Raw genomic sequence first — 19893 nt, 5'->3', positions numbered from 1 at the left:
CAATGACCACTGGGGATTCCTGTGGTTCAGGGCACACCCCAGCAGGTTCCACTCTGCACACACAGCAGGTATTGCTCACATCCACACTGGTGTGTTAAAGCACAGGGTTTACACAGCCATGGAATAGATCTCCAGTTGATTCTGACCACCCACAGGCACAGGACTCCAGATGAAGCCTCATGAGCCTTGTTTAAGAGCTGCCAGTTTGCCGTGGCCCCCATGGCCACCAGGGACACTGCTCTGCTGTCCAGCAGGACCCACACTCCTCTTCCAAAAGGCTGCCCCAGCCTATACTGGTATTTGCCTCTGCTGTTGGCCATTTTGGCCAGACTGCCTGATGCTTCTGAACAGTAGCTCTGTCCTTCAGCCTACCAACCTGTGTCATACAGGGAGGACCCTGCTTCCCTTCCCCATCCTCCAATGCACTCTTCCAGGTATTTCAAAAGGTAAAAACATCCCACCTTTGTTTTCTTTTGCCTCTTTCTGAATCCCCCCATACAAGGGGGATCATTACAAAGTGAAATAAGAAACTGTGTGACAGAGTCAGATTACATGAGACTGCACTAACAAAGCTCAGGAAAAGGAATTGAATGGGAAAACTTTCACTATTCTTTTAAGTGCACACAGACAATGTAAGATTCCTATTTGCCTTAAAGGTACATAAATTTTCACTGGCTTTATTTGCTGGAAGCAAAGCATAATGTTCAGTATCACAGTGCAGTGATAGGGGTCTGTAAGTTGTATAGTCACTGGCTAGATCAATAAAATCAAAATGCAGTTTCAAATCAACCAAACATAAAACAACTTCTCTGAAGGCAAAGAACCAGAACAGTCTACAAGGTTGATGGACCGTTGAAGAAAAAGATTCAAGAGTTCTTTCAGTAAAATTCTTCAATATGTCAAGGTATAATAAACTGGTATTTAAAAATACACATTGTATTATTCTTAGTCTGGAAATCAAGAGACCACACCACTAATATAACTAACTAAACAAATATATTGATTGTACTATTGAAACACTGTGATCATTTTGCATTTTCTTCAATAAGAAAAAAATATCATTTCTTGCAGTGAACTCAAGATGAAGAGGAATTAAAGTGATAACATTCAAAAGAAGTGCATTTGTTTATATCATCTAAAATAGGTGAAGAATAATGACATAGAAGAAAATATCAAGATGACAATGCAAGCTATGGAAGACTTCAAGATGCCCTTTCATGTTGAAAATCAATGCTAAGGTGGCACTTTCCAGTTCCATGTATCAGTGTTCTCCCTATTTTTTTTTTCAAGATTCTCCACATTTCTAAGTGGCTGCTGTTTTAAAGTGATCAGACTTGCTACATATTTTATAATTGGGATACTGCCCAGTTTCAGAATTCCAACAGGAAATTAAGATTCTGCAATCACAGTTTGTATTTTAGAGAAAAGTAAACATAAGTTGTCCCTATCCTATAAACTAGCTCCTCAGTTAGGGAAAACTGAAACCCTAAGAAGATCTTTTTGTTTCTGTTTTTTTCCCCAGAAAAAAACGATGGGCTAGTCTGTAAAGCACACCCACATTACACATGGAAAATCTAATTCCAGGTGTTTCATTGGTATTGATCACAGCAGGGATTGGAACACAGGTGTCACAGGGCAGTGTCCTAAGTGGAATCACACGGTGCTATTAGGAGCATTTTGCAAATGCTCCATGAGCTGGGAACAGCCAGAGCACATCCACATATTGCACAGATGCCTCGGGAGTTCACGGGATGAGAAGCACAGCAGGGCTGGGAACAGGACACTGGGGTCAGGCTCCAGACCTTGAGGACTGAACTCCACAGGAAGAGATTGCTTTCCTTAAAGAGAAGCAAGTCACAAGGACACTGGTTGGAAGACACCTCCAGTGGTCACCCAGAGCAGCCTCCTGCCTGACCCAAAGCAGGAGTGCTGCCAGCAACAGCTGAGCTCTGCCACGGCTTTGTCTTGCTCAGTCTTGAATACTCTGACAGGCAAAGATGGCACCACCCACCCAGAGATAAAGCTTCTCCTCATACCTAATCTGAACCCTGCAAGCTTCAGTGCAGCCATTTATCCCTTGCCCTACTTTTTGACACCACCAGGAAGACTCTGGCTCAGTCATCTCTATCCCTGTTTTTAAACAGCTGTACACTGCTCTGTGCTACACCTGCCCTTCGAGTTCTTCACTGATTCCCTCAGTGTAGCCCTTGTTGACCCACTGAACCCTCTTCTGTATGTAAAGGGGCTGCTACTGCTCCTCTGAGGGATATCCAAACAAATCAGAAAACACTATATTAGGTCACTTCAACATTTTTCTCCTTTTCTTTCCTTTCCCTGAACTTCTTTTGCAAAACAAGCATATTACCATAAATAGTTGCAATGATACAAATTAACCTTATCTGATAAAAATTAACATGACCCAAAAGCTGTTCCATTGATGGATGACAAAACATGGGGTTATCTGTGTTACTTGAGGTGCCTAAAAAAGACAGAGAAAGAAACAAAGAAAGATTTAAGCCTAGGCTATTCTTCTTTTTCCTAGCTGATAATTGAAAAAAGCACCTGAAAAGAGCAATTAATCTTCCTTATCTGAGCTGACTTATCATAAGAGTCATCACCTTCTGGAGTTGTCTGTTCACTTCATTGCTTACAAATGGGAGGGCAATAGACTTAGGCTCAGACATCAAGCTTAGTGTAGATGACTCCCATGTTACTAGCAATGTTTGCTAATAATATGCAAGCTAAACAGACAAGCTAAGTTCCTCTCCTAAATTCAAGCTGGTTTGATAAAGCAAGCAGGAGTAAAAATGTAGTTATATTTTGGTAGAACAAGAAGCAGTTACAAATCTAAATGCAAAGATGGCATTAACGGTGCAATTTGCATCACTCCAAAGCTAATGTGCAGCCATTACACTTTCTTTTAGTACAGTGTAAAATGTACAGCATCTCTTTAATTCAAGAGTTTTGCAGACTCTGGGAAGTTTCACTGCTTTCTTACCACAGTGGACACTTTAACTCTGTTCTCTTACTTTATTCATCTCCTTTATGAAATTCCTATATATTGTTATAAAAGGAACACATGACATATCCTAATTTTATTCTCAGTTGCACAATGTTATTTTATATGATTTGTCAATATTTCACTCATGAAGTGTAGAAATGTAAGCCCTTCTTCGCTAAAAAATCACTCCAAAGCCTAAGTTCCAGCATTATTCATACCCTTACAACACCACGGCAGATTTAATTTATCAGCACCACTGTCTGTTTCAAAGCTGACAGCCAGGAGTAAGAGCATTGTGAGGGGTCATCACATTTCACAAATGTTTTGGCTGGGAGAGGTAGATCAAAAGGCATTTTGGCAAGGAAAAAGAGGACCCCAAGGAACAGAAATGTAAGAAAAGTACCTTAGTTAGGAATTTATCCACCTCCTCGCTCCGGAGTAGAAGTAGTGAGGAATGAACTGAAACCCTGGCCTCAAGCAGCCAGCAGGTGTGATGGACAAGACAAGCAGGAACACACCAAGCAAGTGGGCCAGGAAGGAAAGATGAAGAGTGCTCCCTTCACTCCCGTGCAGAAGCAGCCCTTCCTGAAGACACGATGCAGTGTCATCTGAAAGTCATCTTGGAAAAGGTCTGATTTCCAGATGAAGTGTTTTTCAAAGCCCTTCAGTTGTGCAGATCAGTGTTGGATGACTGATATTGCCATTCTGTCAAAGAGAAATCATTGGGACCAGTGAAAAAACTTAAATCTTAACTACTACAGGTTTTCCTCTTCTATAAAATCTTATTTTAAATGCATTTATATATGGAAACGCTTGTGAAACAAAGTAGATGTTATAGAATTGTAATTCTGTAGTTTTTAACAGAAACACTGTAGTTCTGCCTAAGCCAAAGTTCTTCAAAGGATAAATATATTTAACTGATGGGATGAGAAATTCAGTGTGGCAAAGATCTTATTCAGCCTCAATAAAGTCTGAGCAAGAAAGAGAATGAAAGAGAGACAAATTCACATAAGCACTGGCACTGAGGATACACAGGTGGGGGGAAGGGCCAGGGAGAGATGGACATTTAATACCATAGTTTTGGCAAAGACTCATATCCTATTATTTTAGCTATCAACAGAGCATCCTCCAGAGAGTGGTGCAAAGCAGAAATTCAGGTTCCTCCCAGTCTGAGAAGCAAAGACAAACTAGTTTGCTAACACAAAGATCTGTATTCGTTGACTGGAGTTAAAGAGAAGTATTAATTTTCTTCTGTCAAAATTAAATGGATTTCTATTTGGCTTAATAAAGGTTTTCTGGTCCATAATGTTAAAAAAATAAAAAATCCAGCAGAGAATTGGTAACAAAAGCAAAACATCTCAGAGTTAGGCCCTGTGCCATACCTTGCAGCCATGACCTTCAGCTCCAGCAGGTTCTGCTTCTCCAGCTCCCTTATCTACCTTTCTATATAAGGAGTCCAGCTCACAGAAAGTGAGTTCACTGAGCACATTTTCAGATCAAAAACCTTATTAAAGGAACATAATGTGAGGAAGATAGGACCAAGTGATTGACAGTAATTGTACTGGAAATGGGAAAGGCTGCATAGCCCTTTTTGAAATGCAGATTTTGCAGGACTGGGAGAGGTTGAGATCCAATGCTGCATTGGGCCCATTAAACAGCTTTTTAGGCCAAAAGGGATATCTTTAGAGTTTCACTTCACAGACCACAACATTTCACTGTTTAATTCCTTCATTAAAGCAGTAAGAGTTCATTGTGCTGTATCATATCTAGATTTAAAAGGATTTTCAAGGAAAAGAATAATCTATGAAACTCCTAGATAAAGTTATTCCAGCAGTTATTTAGCTTTGCTGTAAAAAATCCTCTTTTTTGTCACCTGAAATAATCTGGTTTTAGAGATTGAGTAGCATCATGCTTTCATTCACCAGATTAAATTGTCATCCTGTATCAAAAAATGTCACTATGTAGCAACTCTTAAACCACGATAAAATAGCGTGCCAACCTTCTCTTTGTCAAAATAAAAAGATTGTGCTTCTTCACTCCTCACAGGCAGCATGTCCAGACCTCTGACTGTGCCGGAAGGATTTCAGAGGCATTTAAAACATCAGTATCACAACTGGACTCAGACCGTAGCAGCTGTTTCACCAGGACAGAAGTGACATCATATCTTAACTCCTACAGGAATCTCTTCACCAGGTATATTCAGGTATCCCTGGTTTCCTTAGTGCCACACTGTGGTGGCTCCAGAGTTCCCTGACAGCACAATGGCTTTCTCCCACCAGTCAGAGGTGGCAGCTGTGGAAAACGAGCCCGAAACACCTGAGTGAATGCTGTCTTACAGAAGACTACTTTGTGGTGATGCCTAAGGACTTCTAGCTTTTTCATATATTTGCAACTTTTTAATATATAGTTGTATAGTCTCTAGTACTTCTTCTGCCCTTTCTCACATTTTAGAATAACACAGCCTTTCTAACACATCCTTGAAGTTCTGTTGAGTCTTATTCTCAAGAAGATAATTTCTGACAAGGACATCTTGTTTTCACCAGTTTTTGAGAGACATAAGATATGGGGCAAAGAAACCCCTGGACCCCAAGGGGCAGACACAAGGGTGGGTTACCGGGGCAACTGATCTCTCCTTGGATGCACCTGCTAGATAGAGTAATTAATTAACCTTTTTAAAATTGCAGAAATCCTATGGCTATGTGCATGCAGCTGTATTCGTGCATCTGAAAGCTTCCATTGAAGAACTGCTTTTTATCTTACCCCTCTTAATATTGTTTGGAAAGTTTTTGTCTTGATTCTAGGTAACGGTGAAGTCAGAAATACCTGAGCTAGCTTTTAAAAACTTCACTGTGACAGCACGGAGCTCTATACAGCTAAATTTATCTTGTTTCTTGGCAGTCTACAGCATAGGCATACTGAGTAAGATTCATCTGGCCAAGTGTAGACATACACATCTGAGCCAGACACCCTTGGCTCCTGCATGGACATCTTCTCTGAGAGTAGGTGTTTGAAATAGATTATATGAGTCACCCCTCAAAAGAGCCTACTTTTCTCCACAGATCACACAGGGAACCTAGAATAGCTCAGAAGTAGGCACCTCCAGGCTGTAGTAAAGTTTGCCAAATTGAATCCCACCCCCTCCAAAGAGAGAGGATAGACTTGAAAAAACACATCAGAAAATTTCAGAAGTCCTGGTTTTGCCTTTTTCTTCTTCCCCTTTCCATCAGGCTTGGTATGAAAACATGGAGTGTTTGTGGGAAAATTGAAAAGAGTTTTGTCAAACTTCTTCATTCAAAATTAATCTTTCCAAACACTGTATGATACTATTCGTACTGCTTCACTTCAAACCTACGTGTATTAAGAATTTTAAATTGATTTTATTTAAAGAATCTCTAGTGGAAAGTTACACTTTTTCATATAACTTTCCACCTTGTTTAAAACTAGCAGCCTTTTGTCAATTCAACATAGTAGTTTCTTCACTTTTTTCTGTATGATTTCATATAGGTCTGGGGAAAAGTGAATGAACACTTCAGTGTTGCATTATGACACTAATGTATATCAGGGTACTGCACCAATTGCAGCTTGGCTATTTTGGAGACTTTTCTGTTTCTCATTTGCTGTTTGGCAAGCAACGATAGCTGTGTGCAATGTGTTGCTTAGGAACTACATACTAGATAATGTGTGAACCCAATAATTATTACTGCAGCTGACCTTCATTTCTCTGTAGACATTAATAATTAGAGTACATACTTTCATTAGGATTTAAGGAAAAAACCAACAACTTAAAACACACAAATCCAGATGAAAAACTATTTCTTTCTGCTTACAACTGTCCAGTTTCATTCTGATCAAAAATGGGAATAGTGTTTAAGTCATGCTCACAGCTTGAGATCCAAGTGGTCCATGCACCTTCTTAATTTCTTTGATTTATATTGTGAGAACAAAGTGATTGGGCTGGTTGAGCCCACAGTGCTGGAGACAAGGTATTTCAATATTTAGTTCAAGGGATTTTAAAGGAGGTCCTCTGCTACACAGTGTTTCAGTAAAAATAGAAGAAATTCTTTTTAGCTGAAAAATTCCTCATTTTTATTTTTCCTTTCTTTAGATAGCAAAAACTAGTATTTTATATTAAGAAAATGGTTCTTTTAACCCCTCTTCTGTGCTGTTCCCCTGAGATTCAATAGTTTAAGAGAATCAGGAAGATGTAGCCACAGAAATGACATTCATTTGCCAGTATCCATTACCCAATGTATCAGTATCAATTACTGACTTTAAAAGTTGTGCTAGGTAAATGAGCTGAAAGAAACTCACAAACACAATGACGCTGTTGTCCTCTCCTTGGTTATTCCAATACTTTCATCTTCCATGTGCAAGGTTTTCTCTTACTAGCCTATCAAGTGCATACATTTGAAAGAAGTAGTACTTTTTCCTGTACTACAGCATTACTTCTTTTTCCTTGTTTGAAGAAGACAACCATAGATGTTCCTATTTTAAATGATGACTCAAAATACAAGAAATTCTCAATATTGCTCTAAAGCAAGTTAAATTAAAGTTTTGCCTTTGAAATGGGATGGAACACTATGAGCCAAATTTTCATTTATTTTATGGTATATTTAAACTTGAAGTTTTAGGTGTTCTTTTGGTCTTTCTCAGCAGCTTTTTTAAGTTTCAGCAAGGAAAAAGGTTAGCATACAAAAGCTTAAAAGTTTAGTATTTCTGAGTACAATAAATGAAATGCACCTTTTACATCATACCATAAAATTAATTATGCCAGAGAGAAAGCAAACTTGTGTTATAAAAAATCTCAAAGCTTTCTCTGTGAAAAGAATTCAGACCAACAATCAATACAGACATTTGAAAATGCATGGCTACAAAGGTTTTCTCCTCATAATTTATGATTAATTTAAATTTGAATTCCACACTGCAAGATAATGTTGAAAGCCCAAAAGATAAATTATAGCAAGACAGATTTCAAATGGAAGAAACTATGAAGTATTTAAGAAACAAGATTATATAAACAGTGCCACATTATAAGCATCCAACTCGTGTGGTAGAGTCCATTTTTATTTTATAGCAACATGATGCAGGATCATTTACAGATTAAAGAGCAGCAACCCTGGTTTTAGACAGAAATCAAATAGTTCTTTGAATAAGACTTGTATCCTCATGTATTTACATAAGTTAAAAATTACATAAAGTCTTATCTAAAGGAACTATTGTTTCACTGTGAAGCATCACTTATATCTTTTACTTGCCAAGTTGTCAAACTTTTTATGAGTGATATCTGAGTTTCCTCAGTCATTCTGTGATTGGTATACAAACATAAAGCAGTATTTAACTTTTTGAGCATGTAACTGCACTTGTTGGCTAACTTGATTATTTCTTTTGTGTATAGAACAATTTACATTGCACTAGACTTTGTTGCAGTACAAGGTTTGTGTCATCCCTTTTCATTATTTAACTTTTTTTTCAATAGACTCACACTGTAACTACATTAATTATAATGAAAATTACTAATTATAGTAGTAATAATCATTATATTGTGCATATATTAACAGCACAAGCAGCACTTGATTCCTGGTGTACAGCACACTGGAAATTCAGTTTGATTTTTGTGGCTCTTACTGCATCCCAAAACTGCTCTTGCCCCCAGACATACAAGGTCCTTGTGTTACAGCACAAGTTGGTTTCAGAATCTTGTACCTTCATTTTATATACTCTGAAACTTAAGCATTTTCTCTTTACTTGGAGATTTCCTCACCCCTTGACACTGGTCAACTCTTCAAAGCACCACCTGACAAGGAGACAGCGACAGCCTGGACAGAGGCATCCTGCTGGGAACAGCAGCACTCCCTGACACACACCCGACACAAGATTCTTCTAGCCCATCATTGAGTCATAGACCACGATTTTTTTTAAAGTCTGATGTGATTTCACACAACAATATTCCACCTATTCTATTCATTCAACAGGCCTAGTGCCATGATTCAGGAACATGCTTTTACAATGCACACAGAACACATTTTCCCAGGGTGTGAATTCTTTTATGGATCAATATACAGAATCCAAAAAAAAGCCAGGATTTTATGTTTATACCCTGGGAAAATTTTGTATTTGTATCCTGGAAAATTACCAAACAATTGAATATTTGTATCTTCTGCAAAGATTTTCACCACAAAATCAAGTTTGAGAGCTTCTTCTGGTGTTGCCATCTTGTTGCAAAGGTTTCATACCTTCTTGGAGATTTCTCAGGGGCAGCTCCTCACAGCACTAACTCCTTCTTCTCCACACAGCCAACAAACTCCATCTCACATCTCAACCAGCCAACCTGCTCTTTTACAATACCCCTCTTAATTGGACCCAGCTGTGGCCTATTAAGGGCAGGCTTGTTCTTAATGCTTGATAATTGGCACAGCTGTAACTCCTTAGGGGCCAGATTACCTTCACCACTATCTCTATTCTCCTACATTTTATCTATCCACATTCTGCTAATGCCTAATAGTCTCCAGCCCTGTGTCCTGTCACACATGCTCTCTCACCAGGCATGTTTCTGCAGCTCAGAGTCACAAAGAGGGACAGAGAGGCTACTGAAGAACAGGAATTGCTGCAAAAATTGAAAGAAAGACAGTCCAGTAGGACAAGGCATCAAGACAAGCAGAGGAGAGCTCATGTAATGGTCTCTACTCGGCAAAAGTATTTCTTTATAGTTATAGCTTCCCCAAACTCCCAACAGCTTTCTGTGTAAGGAAAAAAAACAAACAAAAAACAACCTTTAACCAACAAAAAAAAAAAAAAAAGAAAACAAAAAAAAAAAAAAAAAAAAAAAACAGCAAAATGTATATGTATCATCCTGAATACTCAGTTGCAGCTTTAATGGACTGAATGAATACACTAAACAATAAATCAGTGACCATAACATGAGCTTCTCATGTGCTATCTGGTATATATGAATATATTTCCATTAAAAATTCGTAAGGATTCACTTCTGTCTCAATAGGGACAAGGCAAAGGAAAGGAGGAGATGATGGTTTAATGCAAGAAGCTAAGGCTGACTGTGTAGAGCAGTCCTGTTATTTACCTGGCTCTCAAGCACACTCAAAGCACAGGGCTTTTGTACACACCAGGTAAAGAGAGCTTTGCAGGGTGCTTACTGCTGTAGGACTGCCTGAGACCTTCACTTAGCTGCAGTGTTTGGCACAGCTGCTGCAGCAATCCTGCACGATGCCTGTGTGCTTCTCAAAGCCCTTTTCCAAGTCTCTGCGTGATTTAACTGAGAGCCAATATTCTATTTCCACAATATTTTAAGTTAACAGCAAAAATATTCTGGACATATCCTATTACTCTGCTTGTCTTTTCCCCCAGGGCCTTTCTGCTGCCTCTGACAGCTTTCTGATTGCAGCCTTTCCTCGCCCAGCATTGCCTGAAGTTCCATCATCCAAATTACTGTACTTTAAGTCCCCTGCAGTAACTGTGGTTATTTCCAATATCCCAACAGGAAGACCCCCATCAAGATGAGTCATTCTTATTTCCAAGGGTGTTGTGCTGAGGCTGCTCAGAGGAAGATGCAGCAGCAGCTGCTTTGTATTAGCCTAGTGGGGGGAAAAAAGCACAAGGCCCTGCTTTCAGCTAAATTTCTTTCCAACAATACAGACATTTTTTCCAAAAATGATGAAAATGACAAACACTTACTCTAACAAAAACCCTGCTGGAAGCACCAGAGTCCTGAAAACCTCTGGAATTGTGCCATGATGTGTGGAAAAGGGAACTGGCTATTTTAAACTTGCTGCCGTCTGGACAGAAAGCAAAGCTTTGCTGTGAACTGCTGGGCCTCTGAACTGTTCATTCATGCGCTGTTCTTTGGCAGCCTTCACCATTTCCACAGAATCACTGGCAGCAGCCTCACTGGAGAGCAGGTAATTCTGACCCTGCAACTTATCTACCACTATTAATCACAAACAGGTTTTTAGCTGCCTCCTAGCAGTGCTTATTCAGAGCTGGTTTAGGATGGTATAACATTGCCGTGAAATCTCACACATACAGATTCTCTGAAGATTCAGAACAATCCTTGCTTTCCACTCAAAGAGCACAAGAAAAACCTTTCAGCATGTTACTGCTGCAGCACAGATAGAGCCAGCTCACGCAGACCTTCAAACAATGGAGCTAGAATTGGGTCAAGATGTAGCAGAAGACTGAAAAATCAAAGATCAATTTCCGTCTCTAATTCTGCTATCTTTGAAAAGAATCCTTGCATATTATACACAGGTAGCACATAGTCACTGGAATATCATCTCATTTACTCTTGGGCTCCAGAGAGATAGTCAAAAATGAACAACTGTCTGCGTGTATCAGCATTAAGAACCCCACATTTCCAAGACTTCGAACATCACTGGAAAATCTGTCACCATAGGCATGTATTGCTTAGGTGTGATATGATGTGGCTTTCTAAAGCCTCTGTAATTAGTCAGTGATATAGAAAATGAGGAGTCATGGTCAGTGCACAGAAAACACAAGCAAGGCCAACTAACAAGTATCTGGATTTTCAAAGTGCTGCTGGTATGGGCACTTCCATGAACAGCGAGGCAGCCCAAGGTCAGGAGACACAGGATTTCAGAGACGTGGTGGGGAAACCTCTTAGAGCCCATCTCACATATGTTACTTTGAAAGCTGTCATTTCAATTGCAGATGTTTGTTACATTTTTTCTTCTTAGCTGCTCCTCTTTTCCCAAGTGGAATGGAAGTGGTGCCTGACAGGCTGTTTGGAAGATCAGGGATTTCTTTGTTTTTTGCTCTTAATGTTCTTGCTGAATTTATTTATAGCTTGGCTGGTTATTAGAACTTGTTCCATATGGTAATCTGGCAATGCCAAGCAAAGGATTTAAAATTAAAAAATAGATTATTTCAGCAAGAATATATATTTTTGTGATTTGGAAATTCACTCAAAAATATTGGAACACAATTTAACCCAGCTTTTCAGGGGAGAAGTGAGGGAGGAAAGTAGCCAGAGGGTAAACAGGAGACTATATAAAAGTAGAAATTTTCTTTCATGCTGTTGGAAAGTGGCCCAAAAGCTCATTGTGTTGAAGCCTACTTCAACAAGAAAAAAGAATACAGCTTTTCTGGATTAGAAGGTTTTCCAGTCTTCTGCTTCTGTAGGAAATGCAGCTATGAACCCCTTGGAGGAAAGCAAAAGGGAAACAACCCAGGAAGCAAACAATTTGGACCCAAACTAAGACAAATTAGATACATGCCTGCATTACTAGAACAGAAAATACTAATAAACTACATATTTTGGGATTTAAGCATATAGAGAAAAGGCTGTTTGGCAATGCCAAAGGGACAATAAGAAATAAGAAATTATATACATCTAGGTTACCTTGAAAATTAAGCTTTAATGTTTCAAATGGCATAGTAATACCACAATGCAGGCTTTGGACCCCTGCTTCAAGGGTCTCTGGATTAGAGTTGACCAAAATCTCAGATACAGATTTGATGAGGGCATTTGGACTAGAAAAGAGAATTTTCTGCTTTGTAACTGGTTACAATAGAGCTTTGGTTTGCAGCCTACCTTCAGCATATATTTATTAAAAAAGAAAATACACAAGCAAAACATAACAAAACAGAACAGATTTCCAAGTCCCACATGCTTTTGAACAAGTATGTCACAATTTCCCCACTGTATTCAGACAAGAATGGCAGAAGCACTGGAAAAATATATTGCACAGACAGCATCAGTAAGCAAAAAATTGCATTTTTATAACTAATAAAGTAAAAAGTTTGAACTTACAGAAAAAGTACTTCTCCCATAGACAAATTATTAAAAGTGAAGACAACATTCTCTATTCCTCCAATTACAACAGTGGAGACCTATATGTAGAAGAGAAAAGACTGATCAGTACAATCTTTGCCAAATTCTGACCAAAACTTCACAGAATTCAATATTATCACTAGCAGTAAGGTCAATGTGACATTCGAGCAAGACTGATTGCAGCCATTAGAGAGCCATTTGCTTTTTTGATGTCATAGTCTTTTGTAAACCCAAGTAAAAATACACAGAAATCAGGTGTGCTGCTGATTTTGTTTCTATCTTGGCCACTGTGCAAAATACAGTAGCCAGTAGCATCAGTCAAAAAATACAGGTATTACTGATAAGTAAATCAAACTTTGGGTTTCATTTTCTCACCTTGCATTAAAGGAACAAAGGAGTTTGTCACAAAACAAGTCCTAAGAGGAGTGCTGACGCATACTGCTCTCAGTTTCAAGACTTCTCAAAGACATTCAGTTATTGAGTTAGATAGAGTTTTGAACAAAGGCCAAGATTTGTGGTCTTTTACAGAAGTCTGTGAGAGCTGGCTGGCTTATGGGGTTCAGGAAGAAAACAAAACTGTTCCAGGGAAGGGGGCCTGACACACAGAGATGGGACATCATCTGGCTTGGCTATTGTGTTACAGTTATCAACAAGACCCAGCCAAGGGTCCCCAGGCCCATCAGAGAGGTGGGGATCTGTCCCAATCCCTGGGGATTCCCTCTGAGCCAAGCAGCAAGGGAGTGCTGGTGTTCCCTGCCCAGTACACAGAGGAAGTGGCACAACACACTGAGGGACAGCATTATGGTGGGAGAAACCATCCCATCCCTGTCTGCACCTACACAATGACAGGGCCCTGAGGCACATATCCCCAACAGCCTGCCCAGCAGGAACACATCCATCACCCTCCAGTGAACTGGAGAGATGAGTGAGTGCAAGGGGGACAGAACCATTACACTGTTCTTGGATGACAAGAAACCCTGCTGCACAATCTCAAGTGGTGGCTTAAAGCAGCTCAATGAACCTGAAGAGAAAGCAGACAATACATCATAAAATCACACTGGACATTAGCAGTGCTCAGGCAGATTTTGTACTCAATATATGAGGGGAGAAGAAGTCCTCTGCTCTTCCCCTACTCCAGCAAAATCCATGAGATTTTCATGCCATAGTAAATTGTTCGGTAGTTTGCTCTTCAACACCTCTCAACTGTCGCTAAGGTTACACTAATTAAAAGGAAAAGCCCTTGCTTGTATGAAAATGTATCTTTATATTTACAACTGTTTGCACTTTAAGACTGCCTGGCAAACCAAGGCACAAGGGGTTAACAACTACAGGTTTGTTTCATGCAATAATTGAAGGTAAATGATCCTTTTCTGTTCCAGTCTTTCATGTTAAGGCCAAACTAGGAAGTGTTCTAGGTAGGTGGGACAACAAACTTCAAGACAGGATTCTTCTTTGCCCTAATCAATCGGAAGGTGAGGGTTAAAGGCTACTGCAACATAGAAGGGGTAGCCAACTAAATTTTAATATTTCTTTTTTTCTCCACATGAAAATTCTTCCTGAAACATACTTTCACACACATCTTTTATAAAAGTGTAAAGGTAAAAGACATATTAAAGTCATAACAGGGAGTAATAGCACATCTGTGAAAATTCAATTTCTGTGTAAGTATATGCTGCATTTTCTAGTTTCTTTTCTGATCCTGCAGAAGTCAGTATCTAGTGTGTGCCATCTCATGTATGCACCAGTTTTTCATTTGCCACATCCTTTTACAGTGAATGCAGTATTAATAGTGTTCTTATCCCTTCCAATAGAGCGCATTGCAGCAGTAAAAACACTTCAGGCAAAATAGGATTATCATAGCTTACATCCACAGCACAGGACATGTAAGGTCAAAAGTTTTCCTTGATTATGAATATCCCAGTTGAGATACCACCCACTCATTTTTTGAGACTACTTAGCATTCTCTCTGCTATTACACTGACAGCAAAAACTTTATGGATTGCAGTTATGGCCATGAGCACTCTGTATTTCCTAAAATAAGATCCCAAGAACATTTAGTCTAACAAAAAATTAATGACAAGCTTGAGTCAATGAGAGTGTGGTTAGTGGGTGTACTGGCATTATAAGAAACTCAGAAGAACCAGTAGAGAGATTTCCAAGATCTCCTTAAATGTGCTCACCTCTCCCCAGAAGGAAACCACTTCTCCCTTCCTGACCCAGTCCCCTGTATCATTCACACTACCCAGACCCCAAAAAGATACACTTTGGTGTCAGGACCACCCCTCCAACTAACCATTCCTTGACACAATTCACAAATAAGCAGTTTCCATACAGAGAGAGGTGCCATGGTGCTTAGCCATGTCTTGCTGCAGATGGATTTACGTTATTTCCACTTCACACCACTGAAGAGGGAGGTCTCCTGCCAGCAGCAGACACAGTGCCAGGGTCAGATCTATAGTGTGGATTGTGGAGCCTGCTCAAGTGCCTGCAGGATTCCCCCAAGTACAGAGCACAGAGCTTTTTTCCCACCAGCTGACAAAGGATGATAAAGTGGGAATGAGAGCGGCTCCATCCTGTTCCTCTGCACATAGCCTGTCAAAGCCATGAGCAAGTAGGTCTGAGGGACAGCAGTGCCTTCCTTCCTGACACAGAAAAACCAGCAGGACTTTCAACTTCATGGAGGATCACTGAAGAGAAAGGCTCAGGTATAATTCAATCCATGAAATTAAAAAGTATATAGGATGAGAGGTGCAGGACACAAAGCAATCACTGCCCCTAGTTGTGTGCTGTCTAGGGAAAAGGGCCAAGAGGAAAAAGTTTTATCACCCCATGACTTCATCTGAGCCAGGGGAAATACAGGGACATTTCTGACATGGATCATTACCAATGAAACTGCATAGCTCCTACTACAGCATGTTCATATCACATCCCTGAGAGACATAACTCTGCCTCTCAATGGCCTGCATATGAATGAATTACAGGAAAAATTATATGCTGCTCAGTCTTGTTCTACTCCTCATGTACTAAATCCTTGCTGCCTGACCTGGAAGTTTAGCATTGAAGTTTCCTCTCTGGGAAAAACCTTGGCAGTGGTTTTTCCCATCATCCAGCATTCCATGAAGTCCAGAGCAAACCCTTTTAAAAATACCAGCAGAAAACATCTAAAATCCAGTTACAACCTACTTCCTACTGCTTTCATCATCTCTTCTCTGCCCTGGAACAGTTTAGTCTTCCTACACTGCAGAAAATGGGTGGTGAGGGGAGAGGATATAAAGCAGTAAATGAGTGGACAAGATGGACACATCAACCACTCAAAGCTTCCATATGCTAACACAGGAAAAGAAAACGAGAAAGCTATCAAGGTAGTATCAGCAGGTAATCCTGATGACAGAGCGTTACACATTAATCCAATTCCTTCCAAGAAAAGAAATAAAGGTTCCAGGAGTAGGAATTCCCTGCTGCAGGACTTCAGAAAAACCTCAGAGAGTATTTCTTTATTCATGGCAGGGTTTAAAAGACAGTGCCTATTGGCTCTGGCACAGCTAGTGTATGTCACACACACAAGCACAGGCAGCAGACTCAGCCCTTCTGTGCTGTAGCATCAAAACAATGTTTGCATAAGCCTAGAAAACCCTCGGCTCCTGTCCCACAGGGGACACTCAGACAAACCATAAAAGTGTGTCTGAACGTATTTCTGGCTTGCCACATTTCTGTGCTGCTCAACATCTTGAGTCTACCTCAGATCTGTGAGTCCATACACACATTCTCTGGAGGCCTGCAAAGCACTCTCTGAGCAAGCATTAAAACACATGGTTTTAATCTTCTGAAACGATTACAACTTGAAACGTTGGGGCAAAACAAATTAAAAGGGACCAACTGTCTGGATAGCCTGAAACCCATGCATGCAAAGGTTCCAGCAACAGAAGGGGGCTCTTCAGGGCAAAGTTAAATTCAGCCCCCACCTCATCTTTAACTTCATTCAAAACCTTTACTGCTTGATGTTTAGTAAAGTTTCAAAATCTGCTCTGTATGTGAGCCACAGTGGCTGTTCAGACACACATATATGTGTGAGGGACAACACAGTGCAGCATGGGAGACTGCAATCACAGGGAATATGAGTAACATGCACAGGCATCACAGAGCTGTGTCATGAATCAGTTCAGCAGAGACTGAACTTGCAGCTCTCAGTAATACCTAATGAGCTGCTGTTTTCCCCAGCGAGCACCATTTGGAGAAGTCTGGAGCCAACCACTGTCTTCAAGGAAGAAAAGTTCCATATCATGTCTTGTCTCCAGTGAAAACACCATTATAGCATCATTAGCCTGGAAGGATTTGAAAATAATTCCCATAGTATGAAATATTTTAGGTTTATAAGATAGGCATGACCATTGACAAACTGCTTACCTATTGACAAATTGATTTCTCAAGTATTTCTCCTAAAAGATGGTTCCTAGAAGATGCCCAAGCACTTTGGCACCAGTCACAGCTGTGCTGGACACCATGCTAAGAAGTAAAGAAAATATATGGTCATGGTGCAATTTTTGGTCACCCTAGAGAGACCACATGAATGACAGATAGCTTGCAACCACTGCCTGTGACACCAATCAATACCAACAGCCCAAACAGGTAACAGATAATGCTTTGTAGGTGTCTTGGGGCAGCTCTCCATTTTCCATTCATCAAGGCTCAATCCAGAACTCTCCCAGCACTGTTGTCACACTTTCTCCCTCAGCACAGATGAGGCTGCTACTCCTCTGATGAGTCTCTACTAATGTTCTTTACCAAAATATAGACTAACTCACTGCCATCACCCCCACTTAACCACTGTCACTGGGAAAGAACTGCAAGCAGAGACAGTTGCTTTACCACATAAAAGAAGAAAGAGGTGCAGGAATTATCAACTATTTAAAGATTAACTGCGTATCTCTCAGGCTGGGAGAACCAGGAGATGAGGCACTTGCCATAGCAGCATCAGCAGAGTCACCAGAAAGGAAAGTTGAGTTTGATGCCAGGCCCTATGTGCATGATCCTTTGCTGCAGATGATCCCACAGGACCCCCACTATTCCCTACAATGCCTTGGGGCATTCTTGTACTCTGCTCTGCAACAGAAAGTGGCAGCTGCTCCTCCCCAGGACAGCCTGGTCTTGAATCCTCCTAGCTGCAACTTCATGTTCTTACAATCAGGCACTGTGTCAAAACAATGTCTTTTGGTTTATTTTGTTTTATTTATAAAGGATGAACACCTCATGGGAAAGACAGGCTGACAAAACACAAATCTACAGCCTTTCTCCATTTATTAAGAACTGTGAAAAGCAAATAATTTTTTTTGCTGGGAAAAGTAAATGTTCCAGCAGCCACATATGATCTCATTCTGGTACTGTGTTCATATGCTAGTTGAATCTCACAATGCAGTTTCAGACACCTGCATGCTGTGTGCATCTGTATTTCTCTCCCATATTTACGCAAAACATATTGAAGATAGGTACAATGCTGTCAGAAGAGAGAGCAGAAACCGCTGTTACAAACACATCAGTAGTCATGGAATTTCAGAGCCTAAAGAGAGAGTTGATCATTTCAATAACACAAACTACCACATTCCCCAGTGGCAATATATTTCTAGCATCACTAGGAACTACATGTTCTTCCCACAGCTATTTCCTTCTGCATCTGTAACACCTTGTTTTCTGTAGCCATTTCATTGTGAATGGAGAGAAGTCAGGTAACAGCTGTAGATGGAGAAGGAAACAATCCTTGAAAGCCTTGTGTCACTCTGATCTTGTTGTTACAATTTCAGGAATGGAAGTGCCCAGTTTGTTTGTTTTATAACGTGCAGAAAGAGACTAAAACTAGGAGCTACATCCTGCTAGATTTTCTACAACATCCCAAGACCAGAAAGAATTAATAACACAAAGAAATACATGGAATATCTTCTTCATTACAGACAGGAAGTCTGTGAGGACTATCAGCTTGTCAGTAATCAATAACCTAAAGAACTGGCTGACTAAGACACTTATTTGAAAAATTCACGGAAGTGCCAGGGCTTGTTAGAGAGCATTGCAGTGGAGAGTTTGATCAGCTCCAGAGCTAGGGGAAAATGCCACCCATGTTTGTATAAATGTATGACCAGAAAGCCCACTCAAGATGCTGTAATATCTGGTGCATAGCCTTTCTGATACTGTACTCTAGGTATCTGATAGTAACATTGTTTCAAAGCGATTACAAGGAAATATCCATAGAGCTCAAGAGGGAAAATTTCTATTGTGTCTCTTCAGACAACAGTTACAACAACCTGAGGCAAATTTAAGTGCCTTTGTTTCTCTCCCTTTACAAGACTACCCTCCATAGAACTTCATCTTTTCCCTCATCATTTTCCAGTGAAAGATGCACCTAAAGCCCCTTTTGTTTGTTCCAATACTTGCAGAAACATCTTTCTTTTGATCTTAGGGCTGCCTCTCTTTGTGAACTGTTCTAACTGAACATCCCATTAACCCAGTCCATTAGTCCTTCTTGAAGCACATCCCCCTGCACTCACAATTTTTGTCATAGCTGCACAGAGCCTACAGCCTCAGCTCGGCAGCTGAGGGACTCTGGCTGACCTTCTCACCATAACCATGTGTTGAAACACCACTAAATTGTTCACACCATCCGTAATACACAAGGTATTACGAGGTTCTCAGCATAATTTCTCAGTGTGACTTCTCACAGTAACACCCAGTCTCTTGAAGATCACTACTACTGCACTATTTACTTTCTGGATAGGAAATAAAACTTGAATCACAAGCAGAAGAATTTAACTAAACATGAGAAAATTATTTTTCTTAAAGCAACACCAATTGTGTGAGGTTTTTTGCATGCATACAGTCTAATACACACACACAGTTTGAAGCCGTAGTAAGTTAAAGAAAAAAAATATCACTGCTGTATAAATTGCAGTCCTGAAAAATGCAGAGTCCTACTGGGGTTTTCTCTTCTTTTTTCAGTCATAGGTCCCATACTACCAATTTTGTCCCTACTTCCAGTTGCTATAGATGATGGGTGATTAAGATTTAATTCACAACCATTTATGCTAGCATGTCTTGAGACAAA

The 19893-nt window shown here is 40.1% G+C and overlaps 1 protein-coding gene across 50 annotated transcripts in view; it reads right to left on the bottom strand.

Moving 5' to 3' along the window:
• Positions 1-19893, bottom strand: part of LOC135293390 (collagen alpha-1(I) chain-like) — a 406941-nt gene that overhangs the window by 367577 nt on the left and 19471 nt on the right. For 40 of the 50 annotated variants that reach the window (XR_010355487.1, XR_010355494.1, XR_010355505.1 and 37 more), the window contains 2 exons: positions 12786-12865; positions 3405-3706 (listed from right to left, as the gene is read on the bottom strand). Coding sequence is in view for 7 of the 50 variants with exons in the window: in XM_064407473.1 (XP_064263543.1) it covers positions 12786-12865 (80 nt within the window). In the remaining 43 variants the exon portion in view is untranslated. The remainder of the gene's footprint in view (positions 1-3404; positions 3707-12785; positions 12866-19893) is intronic. The other 10 variants (XR_010355523.1, XR_010355510.1, XR_010355500.1 and 7 more) reach the window with 1 other exon arrangement.

This window comes from Passer domesticus, chromosome 2 (genome assembly GCF_036417665.1).
Source record: "Passer domesticus isolate bPasDom1 chromosome 2, bPasDom1.hap1, whole genome shotgun sequence".
Lineage (NCBI taxonomy): Eukaryota > Metazoa > Chordata > Aves > Passeriformes > Passeridae > Passer > Passer domesticus.
This window is presented reverse-complemented; position numbering and strand designations above follow the sequence as displayed.